The sequence below is a fragment of the Panulirus ornatus genome, chromosome 11, assembly GCF_036320965.1.
Source record: "Panulirus ornatus isolate Po-2019 chromosome 11, ASM3632096v1, whole genome shotgun sequence".
Lineage (NCBI taxonomy): Eukaryota > Metazoa > Arthropoda > Malacostraca > Decapoda > Palinuridae > Panulirus > Panulirus ornatus.
The window spans coordinates 45,434,881-45,456,392 of record NC_092234.1 but is presented as its reverse complement, the minus strand read 5'-3'; the positions used below and the strand labels follow the sequence as shown (position 1 = coordinate 45,456,392).

At 37.8% G+C, this 21,512-nt stretch overlaps 1 protein-coding gene across 10 annotated transcripts in view; it reads left to right on the top strand.

The window, feature by feature from the left end:
- Positions 1-21,512, top strand: part of sas (stranded at second) — a 286,431-nt gene that overhangs the window by 193,069 nt on the left and 71,850 nt on the right. For all 10 annotated transcript variants that reach the window (XM_071666878.1, XM_071666882.1, XM_071666881.1 and 7 more), the window contains 9 exons: positions 907-1,043; positions 2,376-2,445; positions 3,033-3,144; positions 4,518-4,683; positions 7,443-7,521; positions 7,819-7,945; positions 13,158-13,252; positions 18,035-18,205; positions 19,781-19,908. In XM_071666878.1, coding sequence (XP_071522979.1) covers positions 907-1,043; positions 2,376-2,445; positions 3,033-3,144; positions 4,518-4,683; positions 7,443-7,521; positions 7,819-7,945; positions 13,158-13,252; positions 18,035-18,205; positions 19,781-19,908 — 1,085 coding nt within the window. The remainder of the gene's footprint in view (positions 1-906; positions 1,044-2,375; positions 2,446-3,032; positions 3,145-4,517; positions 4,684-7,442; positions 7,522-7,818; positions 7,946-13,157; positions 13,253-18,034; positions 18,206-19,780; positions 19,909-21,512) is intronic.

Genomic DNA, 21,512 nt, shown 5'->3' with positions numbered 1-21,512 from the left:
CTTTTCTTTCCCGGAAGTAGACACTCTTATTCCTTGCACGCCTCTCACGCGGGAAGCGGCGATCGAGAATAATGAAATATGAAATGAAATAATCATCCATTGGGATTAGGGAGAAAGACTACTTCCCAGGTGTCTCTTGCGTGCCGGAAAAGACGACCAAAAGGAGGGAGGGTGGGACCTGGGTGGAAGGTGCTGAAAATTTTACCCATTTGCTATGAACCCAGGAATCCGCTGTCCTAGCGAATACCTTTTGTACTTTAACTCGACCCTGCCCGCAGCCAATATGACTGTGCAATCTGCTATCACTTTAATTAAACTTTTATTATAACTACACTTGTGGTCAGTATTATATGAACCTCATCTCTCTAGCCAACTCTATCCTGCCACCATTAACACATCCACATAATCTCCATTGTTCCTGCCATCACCAACACCCCACAGCTAAATGTCTTCTCCATCATCATAATGGGAGCACCCACTCTCCATCTCTCTCCTCCCCCTCACTCTCCATCTCTCTCCTCCCCCTCACTCTCCATCTCTCTCATCCCCCTCACTCTCCATCTCTCTCCTCCCCCTCACTCTCCATCTCTCTCATCCCCCTCACTCTCCATCTCTCTCATCCCCCTCACTCTCCATCTCTCTCATCCCCCTCACTCTCCATCTCTCTCCTCCCCCTCACTCTCCATCTCTCTCCTCCCCCTCACTCTCCATCTCTCTCCTCCTCCTCACTCTCCATCTCTCTCATCCCCCTCACTCTCCATCTCTCTCATCCCCCTCACTCTCCATCTCTCTCATCCCCCTCACTCTCCATCTCTCTCATCCCCCTCACTCTCCATCTCTCTCCTCCCCCCGGTCAGCACAAGCCAGCCATTAACCCACCGTCTCACTGAATCCTGTGTATTGCAGAGGGTTGCCGGGTGCACAACATGAGCTACGCTACGGGACATGAATGGTCAGAGGGCTGCCAACAGAGGTGCTCTTGCCGGCCCGCTGGAGCTGTCGACTGCCAACCCAGGTGCCTCTTCGTCGCTGGGGACATTACGGTAAGCTTCGTCAGACACATGAAGGGTGGGTGGGAGATGACAGTCAGATGAGGACACAGGTTCATGTGTGGATCTAGGGATATGTGAGAGCCCCCCCGTACTTAGGATAGAAGGATAGGTGAGGCCCCCCCCGTACTTAGGATGGTAGGACAGGTGTGGCTACAGGTGTACATCCGAGCCAAGGAACAATTGAGGACTTTCGGACAAGTTAGGGCTCTGGGATTGATGGGGGATTCAAAGATGAGTGAAAGTCCCAAAAGAGGGGAAGACATTGAAGTGAAAAGGATGGATGAAGTTTAGATTTACATTTGAGGGTGAAGCACAAGGGATGCCACAAGGTTAGGTTATAGCTCGCTGACATTTTGATTTAAGCTCTGACTTTCTTTTGGGCCTCCTTTGGTAGGAAAATGTAACACGTGTAAAGCTAATGGTGTTTCAGAGAGAACAACATCTGATCAAGTTGACAATGATTACACAAAAAGTATTTTCAGCATTTTGTATAGAGTTCAAAATTACACTGTTTTAGAAAATAACTGAACATGCAAGGACTACAAAGAAGCTGAACCAAATATATATTTTCTTTTGTCTTAGGAAACAATCTTTTTTGTAATTTCCTCTTTTTAGATGAAATTGAAATTCTGAGGCACTCATAAGATGTTGGGTGATCATTGTGCAAACAGGGGCATTGGTCCCCAGTTGGGCTTATATCATTACCTATATTTTGAAGTTCATATTGCCTTCAGATATTTCAAGTACATTCTTGGCATTCCATGCTCAGGAACTCTCTCTCTCTCTCTCTCTCTCTCTCTCTCTCTCTCTCTCTCTCTCTCTCTCTCTCTCTCTCTCTCTCTCTCCTTGGGGTTTTATGCTCAGTCTAATGACCATGGTGAAGAATTGCTTCATGTTTATGCCTTTATCCTTAGTGGGAGGAGATGCTTCTTGCTTTATATTCAGCTTGTAATTACTGGTGTGGAATATCTGTTACATTAATGAAGAGAGCTTCATCATGTGGGATGGTTTAGATTTAATGGAAACAGTTTGATAATATTTTGATTTTATTAGAACTGACTCCAACCAATCATTTTCAAGCTCTTTACCACAGTTTAAAGGTATGAAAAATGGATTTCTGTGTACAGTGTGTCAGATGACAAAGCAGTTATTCCTGTTTGCTTCCATTTCCCTGTGAATGGGTTCCAGAAGCATAAATATTCTCATGAAAACTCTTTGGTCTATCATATATTATTATTTCATGCAGCTAAACAATTGTTGAATACCTTGTTCATTCACTTAACTTACAAAAATGATGTAATCTGTCCTTGTCTATATTTACAGGACCCACTGTGTACAGAGCGTCCTGCACCTGAGGATCCAGAATGCTGTGTTGTGTATGACTGTAAGTCAGGTGAGTAAGGCAGTTTTATAATGAAGCTATGGACTAGGTTTATATCTTTACATATTATTTACTTTAAATTTTATATCTTAATACTGTGCACTGTCAAAAAAAGAAAAGAAGACTAAACTACTATGCCACTTCCTTGAGTATGTATGACTCCCAATCCTGCAAATTTCGTACTTCACAATATTGTTAGATTGAAATTGTGAGCAGATAATGTTTATACTATTGGCTTGAGAAATATCTGCCAGATGGGCAAGGGAGCCATAGAGCAAATGCTGTGGTTAAGAATGTAGCTGGGCCTTTTTTCCCCAGTGTTCAAAAAGAACAGCCATACATAGACAAAATGGATAAGCATTTTACGAGTCTTGCAGCTGACATATCATTTTTGGAATGCATACTTTTTTGGTCATGTGATACAGTGTATATTATTTTCTTTCTTAAGGCTATCATATTTGCTCATAGGGCAGAAAATTATTGTGCAATGACCGAGTTATATTTACTTCTTGTTATATAAAGATCATTGGGTACTGCAGTTTGGCATTAATCAAGTTTTCAGTGTAAGTCTAATGAAAGAATTGAAATTACTCTTGCAGTTAATGTCACCAACTTCCAGTCATCAACTGCCACAGATATTGTAGGACTGCCCAAGCTCTTAGTAACTGAAAAGACCCACAGCTCTGTCACCCTTGCCTGGGATGACTTCAGGTATGTTTTGCATCTTATGTCACTCACAGTTAGACTCTGTCAGTCTCTGTCCCCTTTTTTGTACTGTATTTAACATATGCGTTAATTGTTTAGTTATCTTTGGCTCAATAAGTTAAAACACACCTTGGATTCTATTGGATATTCATTGTTATGAGCCCTTCAACCCCATCTGGGGTAAATTATGGATAGGTCTCTGTGGCAGTGGTGTGTGATGCCCCCATGGTTGTTTAATTTGTTTATGGATGGGGTGGTTAGGGAGCTAAATGCAAGAGTTTTGGAGAGGGGCGAGTATGCAGTCTATTAGGGATGAGGGGGCCTTGGAAGTGAGTCAGTTGTAGTTCGATGATGATACAGCTCTAGTGGCTGATTCGAGTGAGAAAATGCAGAAGTTGGTGACTGAGTTTTGAAAAGTGTGTGAAAGGAGAAAGTTGACAGTAAGTGTGAATAAGAGCAAGGTTATTAAGTTCAGTAGGCTTGAGGGACAAGTTATTTAGGATGTAAGTTTGAATGGAGAGAAATTGGAGGAAGTTAAGTGTTTTAGATATCTGAGAGTGGACTTAGCAGAGAATGGAACCATGGAAGCGGAAGTGAGTCTGAAGGTGGGGGAGGGGTCGAAGGTTCTGGGAGGGATGAAGAATGTATGGAAGGGGAAAATGTTATCTTGGAGAGAAAAAATCGGTATGTTTGAAGGAATAGTAATCCCAGCAGTGTTATATGTTTGCGAGGCATGGACTTTAAATAGGGTTGTATGGAAGATGGTGGATGCCTTGGAAATGAAATGTTTGAGGACAGCATGTGGTGTAAGGTGGTTCAATCGAGTAAGTAATGAAAGGGTAAGAGAGATGTGTGGAAGTAAAAAGAGTGTGGTTGAGAGAGCAGAAGAGTGTGTGTTGAAAAGATTTGGACATATGGAGAGAGTGATTGAGGGAAAATTGACAAAGAGGATATATGTGTCAGAGGTGGAGTTGAACAAGGAGAAGCTGGAGACCAAATTGGAGGTGGGAGGATGGAGTGAGAAAGATTTTGAGCGATCGGAGCCTGAACATACCGGAGGGTGAAAGGCGTGCAAGGAATAGAGTGAATTGGAATGATGTGGTATACCGGGGTCAATGTGCTGTCTGTGGACTGAACTAGGGCATGTGAAAAGTCTAGGGGAACACCATGGAAAGATATTTTAGGGCCTGAATGTGGATAAGGAGCTGTGGTTTTGGTGCATTACATATGACAGCTAGAGCATGAGGGTGAACGAATGTGGCCTTATACATCCATTCATCCAAATGTTGAATTTTGTTTTGTCATGAAAGATTCATCGAAAGTTTCAAACATGTAATTATTTACCTTGGCCTGTCCTTGCATGTGTGATGTCCTTACAGGGCAAGGACATATGAGGGAGGGTATGTGGCTGAGTACCGTGAAAAACACAGTGATGCTGCAGCAGAAGCAATGCCTGAGCAACTTTGGATGAGGAAGGAAGTCCCTACTGAAGAACTACCACCCAGACTTACTGTTGAGGGACTCAAGCCCAACACAGTGTATGAAGTAAGTTTTGCTTTGGGCAGATGCTTTCTTGTCCCAGAAAGATGTTATCAGAAATTTATTACCCTTCAAAAACTACTGAAAATTGCAGGTAAAAGTTCAGGTGTTAGTGCAGGTATTAATTTGTATTTTGAAATTGAAATAAAGTTCAGGTGTTAGTGCAGGTATTAATTTGTATTTTGAAATTGAAATATAACAGAACAAAACACTTCTATACTTGAGGTCATCATATGAGATATCTTGTAATGTTTCCCCAAGCAAACAGATATTCATTGAATTTGAAACGTAAATCACATGAATCTTTAAATGCTTCATTACAGCCATAATGACCATCAAATACTTCATTACAGCCCTTAGTGACCCCCAAACACTCCAGATTTGTATTCAGCATAAAAAAGTCCTAATACTGAGGTTATCAGGCAAATCTATTTCCCCTCAAAAAATACGAAAAATTTCAGATATTATTTGAGGGTAGTTTATAGCCCCCAAAAAATTTTGTTTTGAGACAGAATTATAATGTAATGAAATGCCCCTATACTTGAAATAATCATGAAAAATATATAATGCTTCCCTGAGCAAATAGATACCCATTAAATAATTACAAGAATTATTAGATACTTTGTTACAGCCCTTAATGACCCCTAAGCATCACTTCCATCCCAGATTTGAACTCAGCATGGAAAATAGTTCAGATACTGAGGTTATCAAGCAGATGTATTACCCTTCAAAAATTACTGAAAAAAAATAGGTATTAGTGCAGGTTATATTATAGTAAATACTATAGTAAGTAAATGAATAAATAAATTTTTTATTTTGAAATTGAAATATAATTAAACACTTGTGTACTTGAAATAAGCCCTGGAAAATATCTCTTAATGCTTCCCCGAGTATACAGATTTCTATTGAATACAAGGCAAATAATCATAAGAATCATTAGATACTTCAATACAGCCCTTAACAACCCCCAGTTTTTCAACCTGAAATTCGTATTCACCATGAAAGATAGTCCTGATACTAAGGTTATCAGGCAAATCTCTTATCCTTGAAAAAAAAAAATTGTGGGCATTTTTTAGCTCAAAAAACATTATTTCTTAAAATTGATATATAATATAATGAAATGCTTCTCTACCTGGAATAATGATGCAAGATATCTTATCTTTTTCCAAGCAAAGAGATACCCATTAAGTAAGAAGCAGATAATCACATGAATCTTTGAATACTTCAATACAGCCCTTAATGACCTCCCAAAAATTATTTCCACCCCAGATTTGAATTCAGCATAAAGTGTATCTCTAATACTGAGGTTATCAAACAAATCTATTACCCTACAAAAAATACCAAAAATTGCAGGTTAGATTAGTTCAGGGGTTTTTATAGCCCAAAAAACTTTGTAGTTTTGAAATTGAAATATAACATAACAAAATGCTTCTGTACCTGAAATGATCCTGGGAAATAATCTTATAATGCTTCCCCAAGTAAACAGAAACCCATTAAATGCAAAGCAAATAATCACATGAATCTTTAAGTACTTCATTACGACCCCTAATGACCCCCAAACACCATTTCAACCCCAGATTCATATTCACTCTGAAAAATAGTCCTATTACTGAGGTTTTCAAGTTAAAGACTGTTGTATAATTACTGTGATATGAAAAAGATTCTCTATATTTATTTTTAAGAATAGAATAATTACTCCAGCTGAACAAAAGATCATTGCATTTTTTGAGATTGTTTTAGAAGAGTACCTTTAGTATAGCAGTTACTTAACCCATGAAATACCCCCACCCATACTTATTCTTATTGTGCGAAACCCCTGCTGTATTTGTGTGGATTACCTTTTCCAATCCTCTTTTGATTCAAAGGTGTGCTTTATTGGTATGTAAAGGTACCACATATCGCAAAGCAACTATGATTATCTCCTATGGGGACCTCAGCTATAATTGTATAGGTTGCCTCTTCCCAGCACCACCATTTTGAAATTGAAAGGTGTACTTTTGAAGTATTCAGAGGTGCCTTACGTGACACAAGCAACTACATTTAGCACTGGGAAAAAATGAAAAACCTAATTTCTTAGTTACCCATATAATGATAAGAATAAGTGCAGCCATCATTTGCCCCATTTATCAGTTAGTGGACAGTTATTGAGAGTCTTTAGGGCATTAATTTTGGTGATAATGATTTGGTTGATGTTGAGCTGTAGTACTAGGAAAAGTTCTTTGTCTGTCTGTAATCCATTGATGGCATCAGAGAAGAGATGACTACAGAGGAGTCACCAAAAATCAGCAGAGGTGGTAAGCTGAACTCACACACCACACCAGCTTTCAGTGTCTTTTCATCCGCAAATTATGATAATTTACCGATTTTTCCTTTTTCTTGATAACTGTTTTTGCTACTTTTCATGATTCGATAAAAGTGAAATATTATTTTAACTTTTTGATAAACATTTGTCCAGGGAACCACCAAAATATCCAGGGATGGGCTGTTTAGCAGTTAAAAGTATGCAAATGGTGGATGAAAAATGCATTATATTATTAACATTGTAGGCATCATATGTAATATTTACAGGTAACAGGTAAATCTTTTTTCTATACGGTTGAAGTCTGATACCAGAATTCTTTTTAAAACTGTAATCCCAGAACTAAGATTTGTAATTATAATATATGTTTAAGGTTATTTTGTAACATTAGTAATGAGTAGGAAATGAAACTGAAGATAATCTTGTTAAGTTAATAGCAATTGAATTTTCTCTTCTTTACCTACAGGTTCGTGTTTCCATCTATGATGATGTTGAAGAGGGCCGTTTAGGAGAGGCCACCGAGACAATCAGTGTCAGGACAGAAGGTGATTCCCAATGTTTAGAAATATTGTGAATGGGTGGGGATGCCAAAGGGAAGTTGAGGACTTTGGAGTTTAACTGCAGAGAAGGCATTAGGGCAGTGTCAGGGAAGATACAATGTTTAGAAACTTGATGTATGAGCTTGCATTTTTTTGGGTCAAATTTCTTTATCTTTGAAGAATGGTATACGGTAACTTTAGTATTTTTATTGTGTTGTGCTCTTTATAGGTGTTTGCACTTGTATGTAGTATTTTCTTTTGTATGCATTAGACTGTTTTTTCATTATTTCATCTTTCTTGCAGCTGGATGTGTGCATGGCAACTCATCTCATGCTGTTGGAGAATTTTACAATGGATGTGAGGAGACGTGCATGTGTGTGGCTACAGGTGATGTCCGATGCTTTGAGCGCTGCACTTTACCATATTTTAGGTAAGTTATGAATCACCAGAAAAAGTCTTGTTTTTAACATTCTTTGCTCTTACATACTTCCAAATTCATGATTTGGAAGTATGTTCAAGAATTTAAGCCCCCATTAGTGCTGCTTTGTTTATATTTAGCACTTGTTCACTTGGCTGTAAGGCTTACATTTAGTGTGAGTGGGTAAACTGTGGGGACTCAAAGCTCTTATGAGCTTTTTTTTTTTAAGGTTTGTTTGCTGAAGATGATTCTCCTGATGAAAGTGCTGAAAAAGCTCATATTACCATAAAAAGCTTTAAGTTGTCTCTAAGAGAATTTAAGAGAATTTAGTATGGCAAGCAATAGTTATGCTACATCTAAAAAAACTGTGTTGTTCATCTTGTATTTGAAGGTCTGTGACAGGAGTTGCAATAGTTTCCTCCTCATCTCTTCTGCCTTCTTTGTTGCTTGGACAAAATTGATTGCTGAAAGAGGTTTCCATTTCTTCAAAACACCTCAGGATAGGAATCAAAGGATCCCATCTTACCCTGCTTCCATATCAAGCACAGTTGTGTACCTGCAGGAGCCCCATGAAGGGGATCCTAAAGTTGTATAATGATACATTTAGCAAAAGTTTGTGAACCACCTTGTTTATTAGAAATGAATGTTGCCTTGTTGGATATGATGTCTTATTCCATCTTGTAGACGATTTTAGATAATGAAGTCTGTGAGGGCTTTATGTCATGAGTTACCAATTCAAAAATATTCATACCTGGACAGTTTTCTGATCCTGAAAAGCTGCAGAGGTGTTTTAAATCATGATCTTAAGGTTATTAAATCTTTGCAAAGGATTTTTTATTTTTTATTGTAGGCAACATAGCATGAGCAAAAGCATTCATCACTCAGGCCTCGATCACTCAAAATCTTTTTCACTCCATTTTTCCACCTCCAGTTTGGTCTCCCACTTCTTGTTCCTTCCACCTCTGACATATATATCCTCTTTGTCAATCTTTCCTCACTCATTCTCTCCATGTGACCAAACCATTTCAAAACACCCTCTACTGCTCTCTCAACCACACTCTTTTTATTACCACACATCTCTTTTACCCTGGGGATAGGGGAGAAAGAATACTTCCCACGTATTCCCTGCGTGTCGTAGAAGGCGACTAAAAGGGGAGGGAGCGGGGGGCTGGAAATCCTCCCCTCTCACTTTTTTTTTTTAATTTTCCAAAAGAGGGAACAGAGAAGGGGCCCAGGTGAGGATATTCCCTCAAGGGCCTAGTCCTCTGTTCTCAACGCTACCTCGCTAATGCGGGAAATGGCGAATAGTATGAAAGAAAAGATCTCTTTTACCCTTTCATTACTTAATCAAACCACCTCACACCACATATTGTCCTCAAACATCGCATTTCCAGCACATCCACCCTTCTCCGCACAACTCTATCTACAGCCCATGCCTCGCAACCATAAAACATTGCTGGAACCACTATTCCTTCAAACATACCCACATTTGCTTTCCAAGATAACGTTCTCGACTTCCACATATTTTTCAACACTCCCAGAACTTTCGCCCCCTCCCCCACCCTATGATTCACTTCCGCTTCCATGCTTCCATCTGCTGCCAAATCCACTCCCAGATATCTAAAACACTTCACTTCCTCCAGTTTTTCTCCATTCAAACTTACCTCCCAGTTGACTTGTCCCTCAACCCTACTATACCTAATAACCTTTCTCTTATTCACAGTTACTCTCAGCTTTCTTCTTTCACACACTTTACCAAACTCAGTCACCAGCTTCTGCAGTTTCTCACCTGAATCAGCCACCAACACTGTATCATCAGCGAACAACAACTAACTCACTTCCCAAGCTCTCTCATCCACAACAGACTGCATACTTGCCTGTCTTTCCAAAACTCTTGCATTCACCTCCCTAACAACCCCATCCATAAACAAATTAAACAACCACGGAGACATCATGCACCCTTGCCGCAAACCAACATTCACTGAGAACCAATCACTTTCCTATCTTCCTACAAGTACAAATGCCCCACATCCTCGATAAAAACTTTTCACTGCTTCTAACAACTTGCCTCCCACACCATATATTCTTAATATCCCCCACAGATTATCTCTATCAACTCTACCATATGCCTGCTCCAGATTCATAAATGCTACATACAAATCCATTTGCTTTTCTAAGTATTTCTCACATACATTCTTCAAAGCAAACACCTTATCCACACATCCTCTACCACTTCTGAAACCACACTGGTCTTCCCCAATTTGCCGATACATACTCATTAAATACGATGCAGTGGAGCAGAAATATTTTAAAATTGACTTCATTTAACAGCTTAATTAAGTCTCATTAAGAGGACTAAATATTATTTTAAGACCATATATGTATTCAGCATGAAAAATACTTTTTATAATGAGTTTTTAAAGGAAACCTTTTTTTTCTGAGAAAAATACCAAAAATTGAAGGTAATACTTCAAGGTATTTTTTAGCTCCAAAATTTTTTTTTATTCAAAATATGAAAGATAAGATATTCAGACACTTCTGTACTTGAAATAATCATGGTTAATACATCATAATGCTCTCAGTTACCAGTACGTACATAGCAAATAAGATGCAAAGGATCACATGATATTTTAAAATGTTTTAATTGACAGCTTAATTGAGCATCATTAAAAGGACTAAACGATATTTTAACACCATTTTTGTATTCAACATGAAAAATACTTCTTATGATAAGTTTCTAAAGGAAATCTATTTTTTTAACTCTAAAGACTTTTTGTTTCAAAATTGAAAGATAAGATATTCAAACACTTCAACACCTAAAATAATCATGGAGATATATCATAATGCTTTCAGTAACCAATACATATACTCAGTAAATACGATGCAAGGGAACAAAAAATATCTTTAAATTGACATCATTTAACATCTTAATTAAATGCCCAGAAGATGACTAAACATCATTATATGACCAGATTTGTATTCAGAATGAAAATTACTTCTTATATTGAGTTTTTAAAGGAAACATGTTTTTCTGAGAAAAATACCAGAAATTGAAGGTAATAGCTCAGGGTAATTTTTAGCTCCAAAAACCTTTTGTTTCAAAATTGAAAGATAAGATATTGAAACGCTTCTATATTTGAAATGATCATGGAAAATATATCATACTGCTCTCAGGTACCGATATATACTCAGTAAATACAATGCAAAGGAGCAAAAAATATTTTAAAATTGACTTCATTTAATAGCTTTATTGAATGTCATAAAGGTGAATAAACGTTATTTTAACACCAGATTTGTATTCAACAGGAAAAATACTTCTTATAGTGAGTCTTTAAAGGAAATCTATTTTTCCAAGACATACCAAAAATTGAAGGTAATAGTTCCGAGGGTCTTTTAACTCAAAAAACTATTTGTTTCAAAATTGAAAGATAAGATATTCAAACACTTCTATACTTGAAATAATCATTTAACATATATCATAAAGCTCACACTTACCAATTCATACCCAGTAAATACAATGCAAAGGATCAAAAAACGTTTTAAAATTGACTTCAATTAACAGCATAATTGAATGTTGTAAAGATGACTAAACAATATTTTAACATCAGATTTGTATTCAGCATGAAAAATAATTCTTATAATGAGTTTTTAAAGGGAATCTGTTTTCCGAGAAAACTCCCAATACTTGAAGGTAATATTTCAGGGTATTTTTTTTTTAACTCAGACAACTTTTTGTTTCAAATTTGAAAGATAAAATATTAAAACATTAAAACACTTCTATACTTGAAATAATCATGGAAAATATATCATAATGCTCTTAGTCACCAATACATACCCTGTAAATACGATGCAAAGGATCAGAAAATATTTTGAATTCATTTAACAGCTTAATTGAATGTCATAAAAACAACTAAAAGATATTCTAACACCAGATTTGTATTCAGCATGTAATACATTTCTCATAGTGAGTTTTTAAAGGAAATCTATTTTTCTGACAAAAATGCCAAAAACTGAAGGTTTTTGTTCAGGGAATTTTTTAGCTCAAAAATTTTTTTGTTTCAAAATTAAAAGATAAAATACTCAAACACTTCTATACTTGAAATAATCATGGAAAATATGTCATAATGCTCTCAGTCACCGATACATATATAGTAAATACGATGCAAAGGATTAGAAATATTTTGAAATTGATTTCATTTAACAGCTTAATTGAATGTCATTAAGAGGACAAAACATTATTCTAACACCAGATTTGTATTCAGCACGAAAAATATTTCTTATGATAAGTTTTTGAAGGTAATCTATTTTTCTGAGAAGAAGCTTTTTTGTTTTAAAATTGAAAGATAAGATATTCAAACACTTCTATACATGATTTGATCATGAAAAATATATCATAATGCTCTTAGTCACCAATACATACCCAGTAAATATGATGCAAAGAATCAGAAATATTTGACATGGAAGTCATTGAACAGCTTGATTGAATGTCATGAAAACGACTAAACAATATTCTAACACCAGATTTGTATTCAGCAGAAAATATATTTCTCATAGTGAGTTTTTAAAGGAAACCTATTTTTCTGAGAAAAATGCTCCAAAAACTTTTTGTTTTAAAATTGGAAGATAAGATATTCAAACAGTTCTATACTTGAAATAATCATGGAAAATGTATGACAATGCTCATAGTTACCGAAACATATCCAGTAAATATGATTCAAAGAAGAAAATATTTTGAAATTGACTTCATTTAACAGCTTAATTGAATGTCATAAAGACGACTAAACTATAACACCTGATTTGTATTCAGCATGAAAAATACTTCTTATAATGAGTTTATAAAGGAAATCTTTTTTCTGAGAAAAATACCAAAATTGAAGGTAATTGTTTAGGGTATTTTTTGGCCCCCAAAACTTTTACTTTCAAAATTGAAAGATAAGATATTCAAACACTTCTATACTTGAAATAATCGTAGATGGTATATCATAATGCTCTCAGTTACCGATACATACCCATTTAATACGATGCAAAGGAGCAGAAAATATTTTTAAATTTATTTCATTTAACAGCTTTAATTAAATGAATGTCATAAAGATGACCAAACAATATTTTAATGCCAGATTTGCTTTTAGCATGAAAAATACTTCTTATGATAAGTTTTTAAAGGAACTTATGGGTGACTTAAGTTGATTGGTCGGTTAGATAATTCATTTTTTCTAATTTTCAGGGCTGGTTCATTCAAAGGAGATCCTATGTGCAGCGAGCAGCCAAATGAAAATGATGAATGTTGTGTTGTTGTTCTCTGTGCCAGGGATCCAGTAGGTGAGATTATGATTGTCCCTTTCATTATATGTTGATAAGTCTTAGATAAAAAAAAGATGAATGGTGATATTGAGGATCCCAGATAGATGAATTATATGATGATGTAGTCCCAGATAGATATTGAATGATAGACACTTGCTGAATTCATCAACATCAATTAGTATATAGTGCAATATCAAAATGTTTTACAGGTTTAAGAAATTAACAAAATGCTGTATCCATCATCGCTATACATTAATTGAAGTCCGTGATTGTTCCTAATTGACTTTATGGTTGTTAGGTTAGGTTAGGTTAGGTTAGGCTGATTCATGTGAGAAACTGCAGAAGCTGGTGACTGAGTTTGGTAAAGTGTGTGAAAGAAGAAAGTTAAGAGTAAATGTGAATAAGAGCAAGGTTATTAGGTACAGTAGGGTTGAGGGTCAAGTCATATGGGAGGTAAGTTTGAATGGAGAAAAACTGGAGGAAGTAAAGTGTTTTAGATATCTGGGAGTGGATCTGGCAGCGGATGGAACCATGGAAGTGGAAGTGAATCATAGGGTGGGGGAGGGGATGAAAATCCTGGGAGCCTTGAAGAATGTTTGGAAGTCAAGAACATTATCTCAGAAAGCAAAAATGGGTATGTTTGAAGGAATAGTGGTTCCAACAATGTTGTATGGTTGCGAGGCATGGGATATGGATAGAGTTGTGCGCAGGAGGGTGGGTATGCTGGAAATGAGATGTTTGAGGACAATATGTGATGTGAGGTGGTTTGATCGAGTAAGTAATGTAAGGGTAAGAGAGATGTGTGGAAATAAAAAGAGCGTGGTTGAGAGAGCAGAAGAGGGTGTTTTGAAATGGTTTGGTCACATGGAGAGAATGAGTGAGGAAAGATTGACCAAGAGGATATATGTGTCGGAGGTGGAGGGAACGAGGAGAAGTGGGAGACCAAATTTGAGGTGGAAAGATGGAGTGAAAAAGATTTTGAGTGATCGGGGCCTGAACATGCAGGAGGGTGAAAGGCGTGCAAGGAATAGAGTGAATTGGATCGATGTGGTATACTGGGGTCGACATGCTGTCAGTGGATTGAACCAGGGCATGTGAAGCGTCTGGGGTAAACCATGGAAAGTTGTGTGGGGCCTGTATGTGGAAAGGGAGCTGTGGTTTCGGTGCATTATTACATGACAGCTAGAGACTGAGTGTGAACGAATGTGGCCTTTGTTGTCTTTTCCTAGCGCTACCTCACGCACATTTGGGGGGAGGGGGTTGTTATTTCATGTGTAGGGGTGGCGATGGGAATGAATAAGGGCAGACAGTATGAATTATGTACATGTGTATATATGTATATGTCTGTGTGTGTATATATATATGTATACATTGAGATGTATAGGTATGTATATTTGCGTGTGTGGACATGTATGTATATACATGTGTATGTGGGTGGGTATGGGCCATTTCTTTCATCTGTTTCCTTGCACAACCTCGCTAACGCGGGAGACAGCGAAAAAGCAAAACGAATAAATAAATAAATAAATGAATATATACATGTACATATTTATCCATTCCCGATGCCACCTCGCCCTGCAGGAAACAGCATTGCCACCCCCAGTGTCAGTGAGGTAGCACCAGGAAAACAGACAAAAAGGCCATATTTGTTCACACTCGGTCTCTCTCTGTCATGGGTATGGGTATGTTTGAAGGAATGGTAGTTCCAACTATATTATATGGTTGCGAGGCATGGGTTATAGATAGGATTGTATGGAGGAGGATGGATGCATTGGAAATGAAATACTTGAGGATTATATGTGGTGTAAGGTGGTTTGATCGAGTAGGTGATGAAAGGGTAAGAGAGATGTGTGGAAATAAAAAGAGTGTGGTTGAGAAAGCAGACGAGGGTGTGTTGAAATGGTTTGGACATATGGAGAGAATGTGTGAGGAAAGATTGACAAAGAGGATATATGTGTCAGAGGTAGAGGGAATAAGGAGAAGTGGGAGACCAAATTGGAGGTAGAAGGATGGAGTGAAAAAGATTTTGAGTGATCAGGATGTGAACATACAGGAGGGTGAGAGGTATGTAAGGAATAGAGTGAATTGGAACAATATGGTATACCTGGGTCGATGTGCTATGAGTGGACTGAATCAGGGCATGTGAAACGTCTGTGGTAAACCATGGAAAGTTCTGTGGGGCCTGGATGTGGGTAGGGAGCTGTGTTTTTGGTGCATTGCACATGACAGCTAGAGACTGAGTGTGAATGAATGTGGCCTTTTTTGTCTGTTTTCCTGGTGCTACTTAACTGAAGCAGGGGGTGGCGATGCTGTTTTCTGTGGGGCTGGGTAGTGCTGAGAATGAATGAAGGCAAGCAAGTATGAATATGTACATGTGTATACATGTTTATATCTATGTATGTGTATTTATATGTATGTACATGTGTATATGTATATATATGTGCTTGTATGGGCGGCTGTGTATATATGTGTATATCAGTGGATGGGGCATTCTTCGTCTGTTTCCTGGTGCTACCTAGCTGACACGGGAAATGGCGTTCAAGTATAGTATAATAAAAATAAAATAAGATATATATGGATCTGGAGAAAGAGCATGGTAGTGTTGATATATTGTAGATGCAGTGTGGGAAGTGTCATGTATTTATGATTTTGGAGAAGAGTTTAGTAAGGCATTAAAGGCTAAAAGTGGTACTGGAATGCACCAGTTATGGAGACTTTTGCTGTGCCTGTCCCCTTGAGAGAGTTCCTGAAGGGAACACGCTTCAGATACAAAGTTAGGTAGGTAGATAGATAGATAAAGAGGTGCCAGAAGCAACGAAAATTTTTTCTAGAGAGGAACCATATATGTGAGTAGGAGGAGAGGAGGATTAGTGGTTCTAGATAAAGGTAAGGTAGGGTAAGTTGTAAGGATGTAATGTTACTATGGCTGTTTAATATGTTTAGGGATAGAGTTGCGATGGAGTTGAATGCAGGGATCTTGGAGATAGTGGCAGGTCTGCAGTCTTTTAAGGATGGTGTTACCTGTTAGATGAGTCAGTTGTTGTTTGCTGATGATACAGAACTGATGGCTGATTCTAGTAAGAAATTACCGAAGCAGGTTTCTGATTTTAAGAGTATGTCAGAGGAGAAGGTTGAAAGTGTATGTGAGTAAAGTTATTAGGTTTAGCAGTGGAAAGACTGGTCATTTGTAGTCTGCACTTACACAGAGAGAACGTGGAGAAAGTGGGATGATTTAGATACCTGGGATTGGACATGGCAGCAAGTGAAACTGAAATCTAAGGTAAGCCATAGAGTAGGTGAGGGGGTTAAGGTTATGGGCAAATGTGTGGAATGAGAGGTGTTGTTGAGGGCAAATTTTGGTATGTTTGATGGTATAGTAGTTTGGATGATGTTGTATAGACATGGGGCATGGGCTCTAGATAAAAAAGTGTAGAAGAGGTTGGATGTGTTGGAAATGAAATGTTTTTGGGCAATATGTGGTGTGAGGAGGGTTGACAAACATGAAGTAATAGGATAAGAGAGAAGTGCGGTAGTTGAGAGTAGTATGTATGAGAAAGCTGAAGGTATACTGAAGTGTTTGGATATATGGAGAGTACGAGTGAGAAGAGGTTGTCAAAGAGGATACATGTCAGGCATGGAGGGTATAAGGAGAATGGAGAGACTGCATTGGAGATGGAAGGATAGAGTGAAAAAATTTTGTGTCCATGAGGCCTGAACGTCAAGGAGGATGAAAATTGTGTTTGGGATAGAATGAATTATAGCAATGTGGTACACTGGGTGATATTCTGTCAGTGGAGTGAACCAGGGCACATGAAGCAGCCTTTGGAATCCATGGAAAGGTGTGTGAGGTGTAGTTGTAGATTGGTGGCTGTGAATTTGCTGCATTATACATTGTAGCTAGAGAATGGATGTAAGTGAATGAGACCTTTTCTTTGTCTGTTCCTGGTGCTCTTTGCCAGAGTGTGAAGTAGTAGTCAAGTATGAAAAAAAATATACATACAGAGGGCCCCCTGATTTATGGAAGACTCCACATATGGTAATCCAACTTTTTGCAAATTCTCCCATAACCAGATATTTTTTTACATGAAAAAATTTAGGTCAATAATGTAAAAGCTAAATAGCTCAGGTGGAGGAATATGACAGAGGAATATGTTAAGTGGGAAGCTTCTTCCCCAAGGTGTGCATATTACATAAACAGTGATGCAGTTACAATGGTTCTGTGCACACTTCCACTCCCTTCACTTTACCTTCCACTTGTCAATTCATGTCACACCTCTCAGTGATCTTTTTCTCTATGGCTGTTCATTAATTCCCCTCTTGAATGTGTCATTATGCTCCTCTTTTCTATTATTGCCTGGCACATATAGGATTCTTAGTCATTTTAAGCTTGTCATACTTCATTGTTAGTTAGAGTGATCATATGTATTTTCAGCCATTCACCTTTCATCATATTTCTCACTTTCCTTTAAATGTCCATATTTTACATCTTATAAGCCTGATTTCTTGCCTTTCACTCCATTCTAGTCAGATATTTCAGTACCCTTTAACTTTGTCTGACATACACAACATATTTAAATTATTCTTTCGAAGATGTCTACAACTTTCATCATTGTGCACTCTTTTATTGATTTTTCAGATGCTCTTCAGCCGTACGTATCTACATAGCTTGTAAATGAATGTGGGGCACACTGCTTACATATGACAGCACATAATCCTTTTTTGGAATTCATTTGCAGATTTGGGATTACCCAGCCTCAATCCTTTATTATTTCCTAATGTCTCTCTTCATTCTGTCCACAGCCTTCAGTCAGTGCACAAATGTAGTGTGTGGCCCAAATGCTGAGTGCATCTCTGGTGCTGTGGCTCCTAAGGACCTTAGTGATATTGACAGTGACCTGACCCTTGGCTACTGTCATTGTCTTCAAGGTTTTACTGGTGATGCATCAGACTTAGTTCATGGATGCACTCCTGGTAAGTATGCTTTTAAGTATTCTTCTTTTCATATAAGCATTTTGATAAGAATTTAGACATCCAGATAAATATACTATACTTAAAGGCTCTAGCTGTCATGTAATGCACATGTGTAACACAGCTCCATAACCACATCCAGACCCCACAGACCTTTCCATGGTTTACCCCAGACATTTCACCCTGCCCCTCCAATTTGCCTTCTACAAAATGCAGGTGGTATGTGGGTAGTTTTTCTCCTATCCCTAGTATGCGTAATTATTTATCAAGTGGATGTGAACAACTGAGGCATGTCTTCATCTGTTCCAGGTACTAACTTGCTAATGAGGGACAAAGCAAAAGAATGTGTGAAATATATGATACCATTCGTAAAGCTCCCCAAACCACTCGACTCCCCCTCCTTATGTTGCCCGATATCAATTCTGTCTTCAGTATTTAAACTCTGAAAAGCTGATCCACAACAGGATGAAGCAAAATATCTCCCACAACACAATATGGCTCCACCATCACTCTACACAGTGACCTCACACAATACAGATGGCTTCAACTAACCACAACCACCATCCTACACAATACTAGTGGCAGTAGACATCAGCAAAGTATTTGACACTGTTCCTCATTACATCCTCACGCAAAACATACTTGACACCTCTTTCCGCAACGGTGACAAAATGTGGTTGGTCAGTTTTGTAGCTTTACCTCTAAAACCCTTAAACTCTACAGCAGAATTCCCCAAGTTGCAGTTCTTTCTCCAGTTCCTTTCATTCTATTCCTACACAGCCTCCCATTAACTCAAGCTTACAAGAACATGAAGGTCCTCTTAAATACAGATAACCTCTCAATCACACCACAACACTTTGATGCCACAGTAGTAACCAAAAGTGCAGCGCTAAATTACACAATTGGAACAATAGCTAATCCAGAATAGAATGCCTACATCTCCACAGAAGTCTTCACTTGCCCATTTAACTCCAGACAAACTTGAATCCAACTCACACCCTCCACTCACCTTAAATGGACATTCACAACCACTGAATTAAATACAACCATTCTAGTCATCACATATGAAATGCACATGGCATTTAATCCCCACACCAGTAATATCAACACAAAAGTAACACACAAACTGAATGCCCTTCCAACACTACATGGCTCCAGATTTGGACAAGACAAAGAATCTTTTAGCATCCTTAACAAGCAACTATGCTTCACCTGACTAGTCTTCCACCCTCTTAAAAGCAAATATAACAGACCTGCAAACCATACAAAATTGAACACCCAGGACAATCACTGGATGCTTAGCAACCACAAATATTCAACACTTCCACAGTGACACAGAAATCCTCCCAATACAATCCCACCAAATCATGCTTGGCACTTCAGTCTTTGAAACAGCACTTTCCTGGTTGTGGATGGGGGATCTGGTTTCAGGGCATTACACATGACAGTTTGTAAGCAAATGAGGGTATATGTTCATCTGTTTCTAGTGCTACCTCACTAATGTGGGAAATGATAAACATACCTGAAAACTTATTTAGATTTTGTACATTTCTTCAGCTAATATAATTGTTCACACAGATCCATCTGCTGGACGCAAGGAAGGAAGCTGCACATTCAAAAATAGCACTTACCGGCCAGGAGATGTTTTCTATGATGAATGTGACTATCGCTGTGCCTGCAATAACAATACTGAAATAGAGTGTGAAGTAAGTGTTAGAGAGTAATGAAGAAAATTGTAATTAGAAGAAAGGGAGAAAAGGGGTGTGAAAAAAAGCAGCTATTGAATTTTTTGCATAGCTACTTTAAAATTGATTAGATTGATTAGTGTTGGTAACACCAGCACTTTTGTTTTACACCCCATGCTGAGCGGTAGTGCAAAAGGATTACAGAGTTCACAAAGGGTCTTAGACTTCAGTGGGTTAATATTACATAAGATGTTACAAAATTCATTATAGATGTTTCATTACATACATTACATAGTTTCATGTGGTAAGTGTTACTGATTTGGTGCTAAAAATGGATACAAATGTAAAATTTCAGGTATCATATTATTAGCAAGAGGTGTGACATTTCTTTGCAGGGTTTGTTTAGACATATCCCTGAAAGGCTCTATTTTTTCACATTCTAAGTCATACTGTTTTAGTTTGTGTCCCAATCTTTGGCCACAAACATGATTAACATCTCCATACAGGCCAAAGTGCCAATAGTACCTATACCCTAGGCTTAGTCAAGCAGTTACATCTTGTATCAGCTGATCTTAGTGCTTTCTTAATATGCATGCTTTACTTTACACATTTCACTGTGATGGAAAATGTTTCTACTTGTGCTTGTCTAAACTCATCTTTGTGCTTCAAAGAGGTCTGTTAGTTCCTTTCCAGTTACAGTTTTGAGGCTTCTAATTGACAACCCAATGTTGTTTTCAACATCACCTGTACTAAGAGCAAGTTTGGCTCAAGCATCAGCTTTGTCATGTTCATGGAGGCCTGTGGGAGGTAATCCATAGCAAATTGATATGAATCCCTTGAGCAGTAATGTTCGAATGTGTCTCTGGCTTCAGAGACCCACATATTACATTCTAATCTCAGGGTGTTTAAGGCAAGTAGTGAAGATAAAGAATCAGAGATAATTAAACTGTCTGTGGCAGCAATTTGTAGTGGCTCAAGTGTGATAAGTAAGGTGAACAATTCAGTCTGTAGGACAGATGCTTAATTATTTGTTTCTGACATTTTTCTCTAATTTATTACCGTAGGGCTAGATCACCCTTGCAGCTCTGTGAGCCCTCCCAGTGGCAGAATCACAAGAACCATCCATATAGATGCGCTGATCAATGTTATTTTCAGTCTGAAGTTTCTATATGTGTTCAAGAGCACCTGTTTTGGCTGAGTGTTCAAGGTGAAGATTATAATCAATAAGATTCTTTGGTAGATAAGTAGGTGTAGTGATTGAAAGGGAGTTATCTGTCAGAAAGGCAGGAAATGCTGTTATTTCCTAATTTTATATAGATTTTGTACTTCAAACGTTATCATGTGGTTGGCTATTATTTGGATCCATATATATTCACTTGTGCCTTGACATACATGGATTAATAATCTTTTAGAGGCAACACTATCTGGATCACTACTCAGAAATTTCAGTCCTCTCATAAGATTGATTTCAAGTGTTCTGTCGTCATTGCTTGGAATACCAAGTTCTTTCTGCATGTTGAGTACTTTAGTGCTCTTCAGGCAACCAAGTATGATTCTTAAGGGTTCATTTTGCATTTTTTCAAGTCTGTTGATACCTTTGCTGCTATGTAGGACCACCATGACAT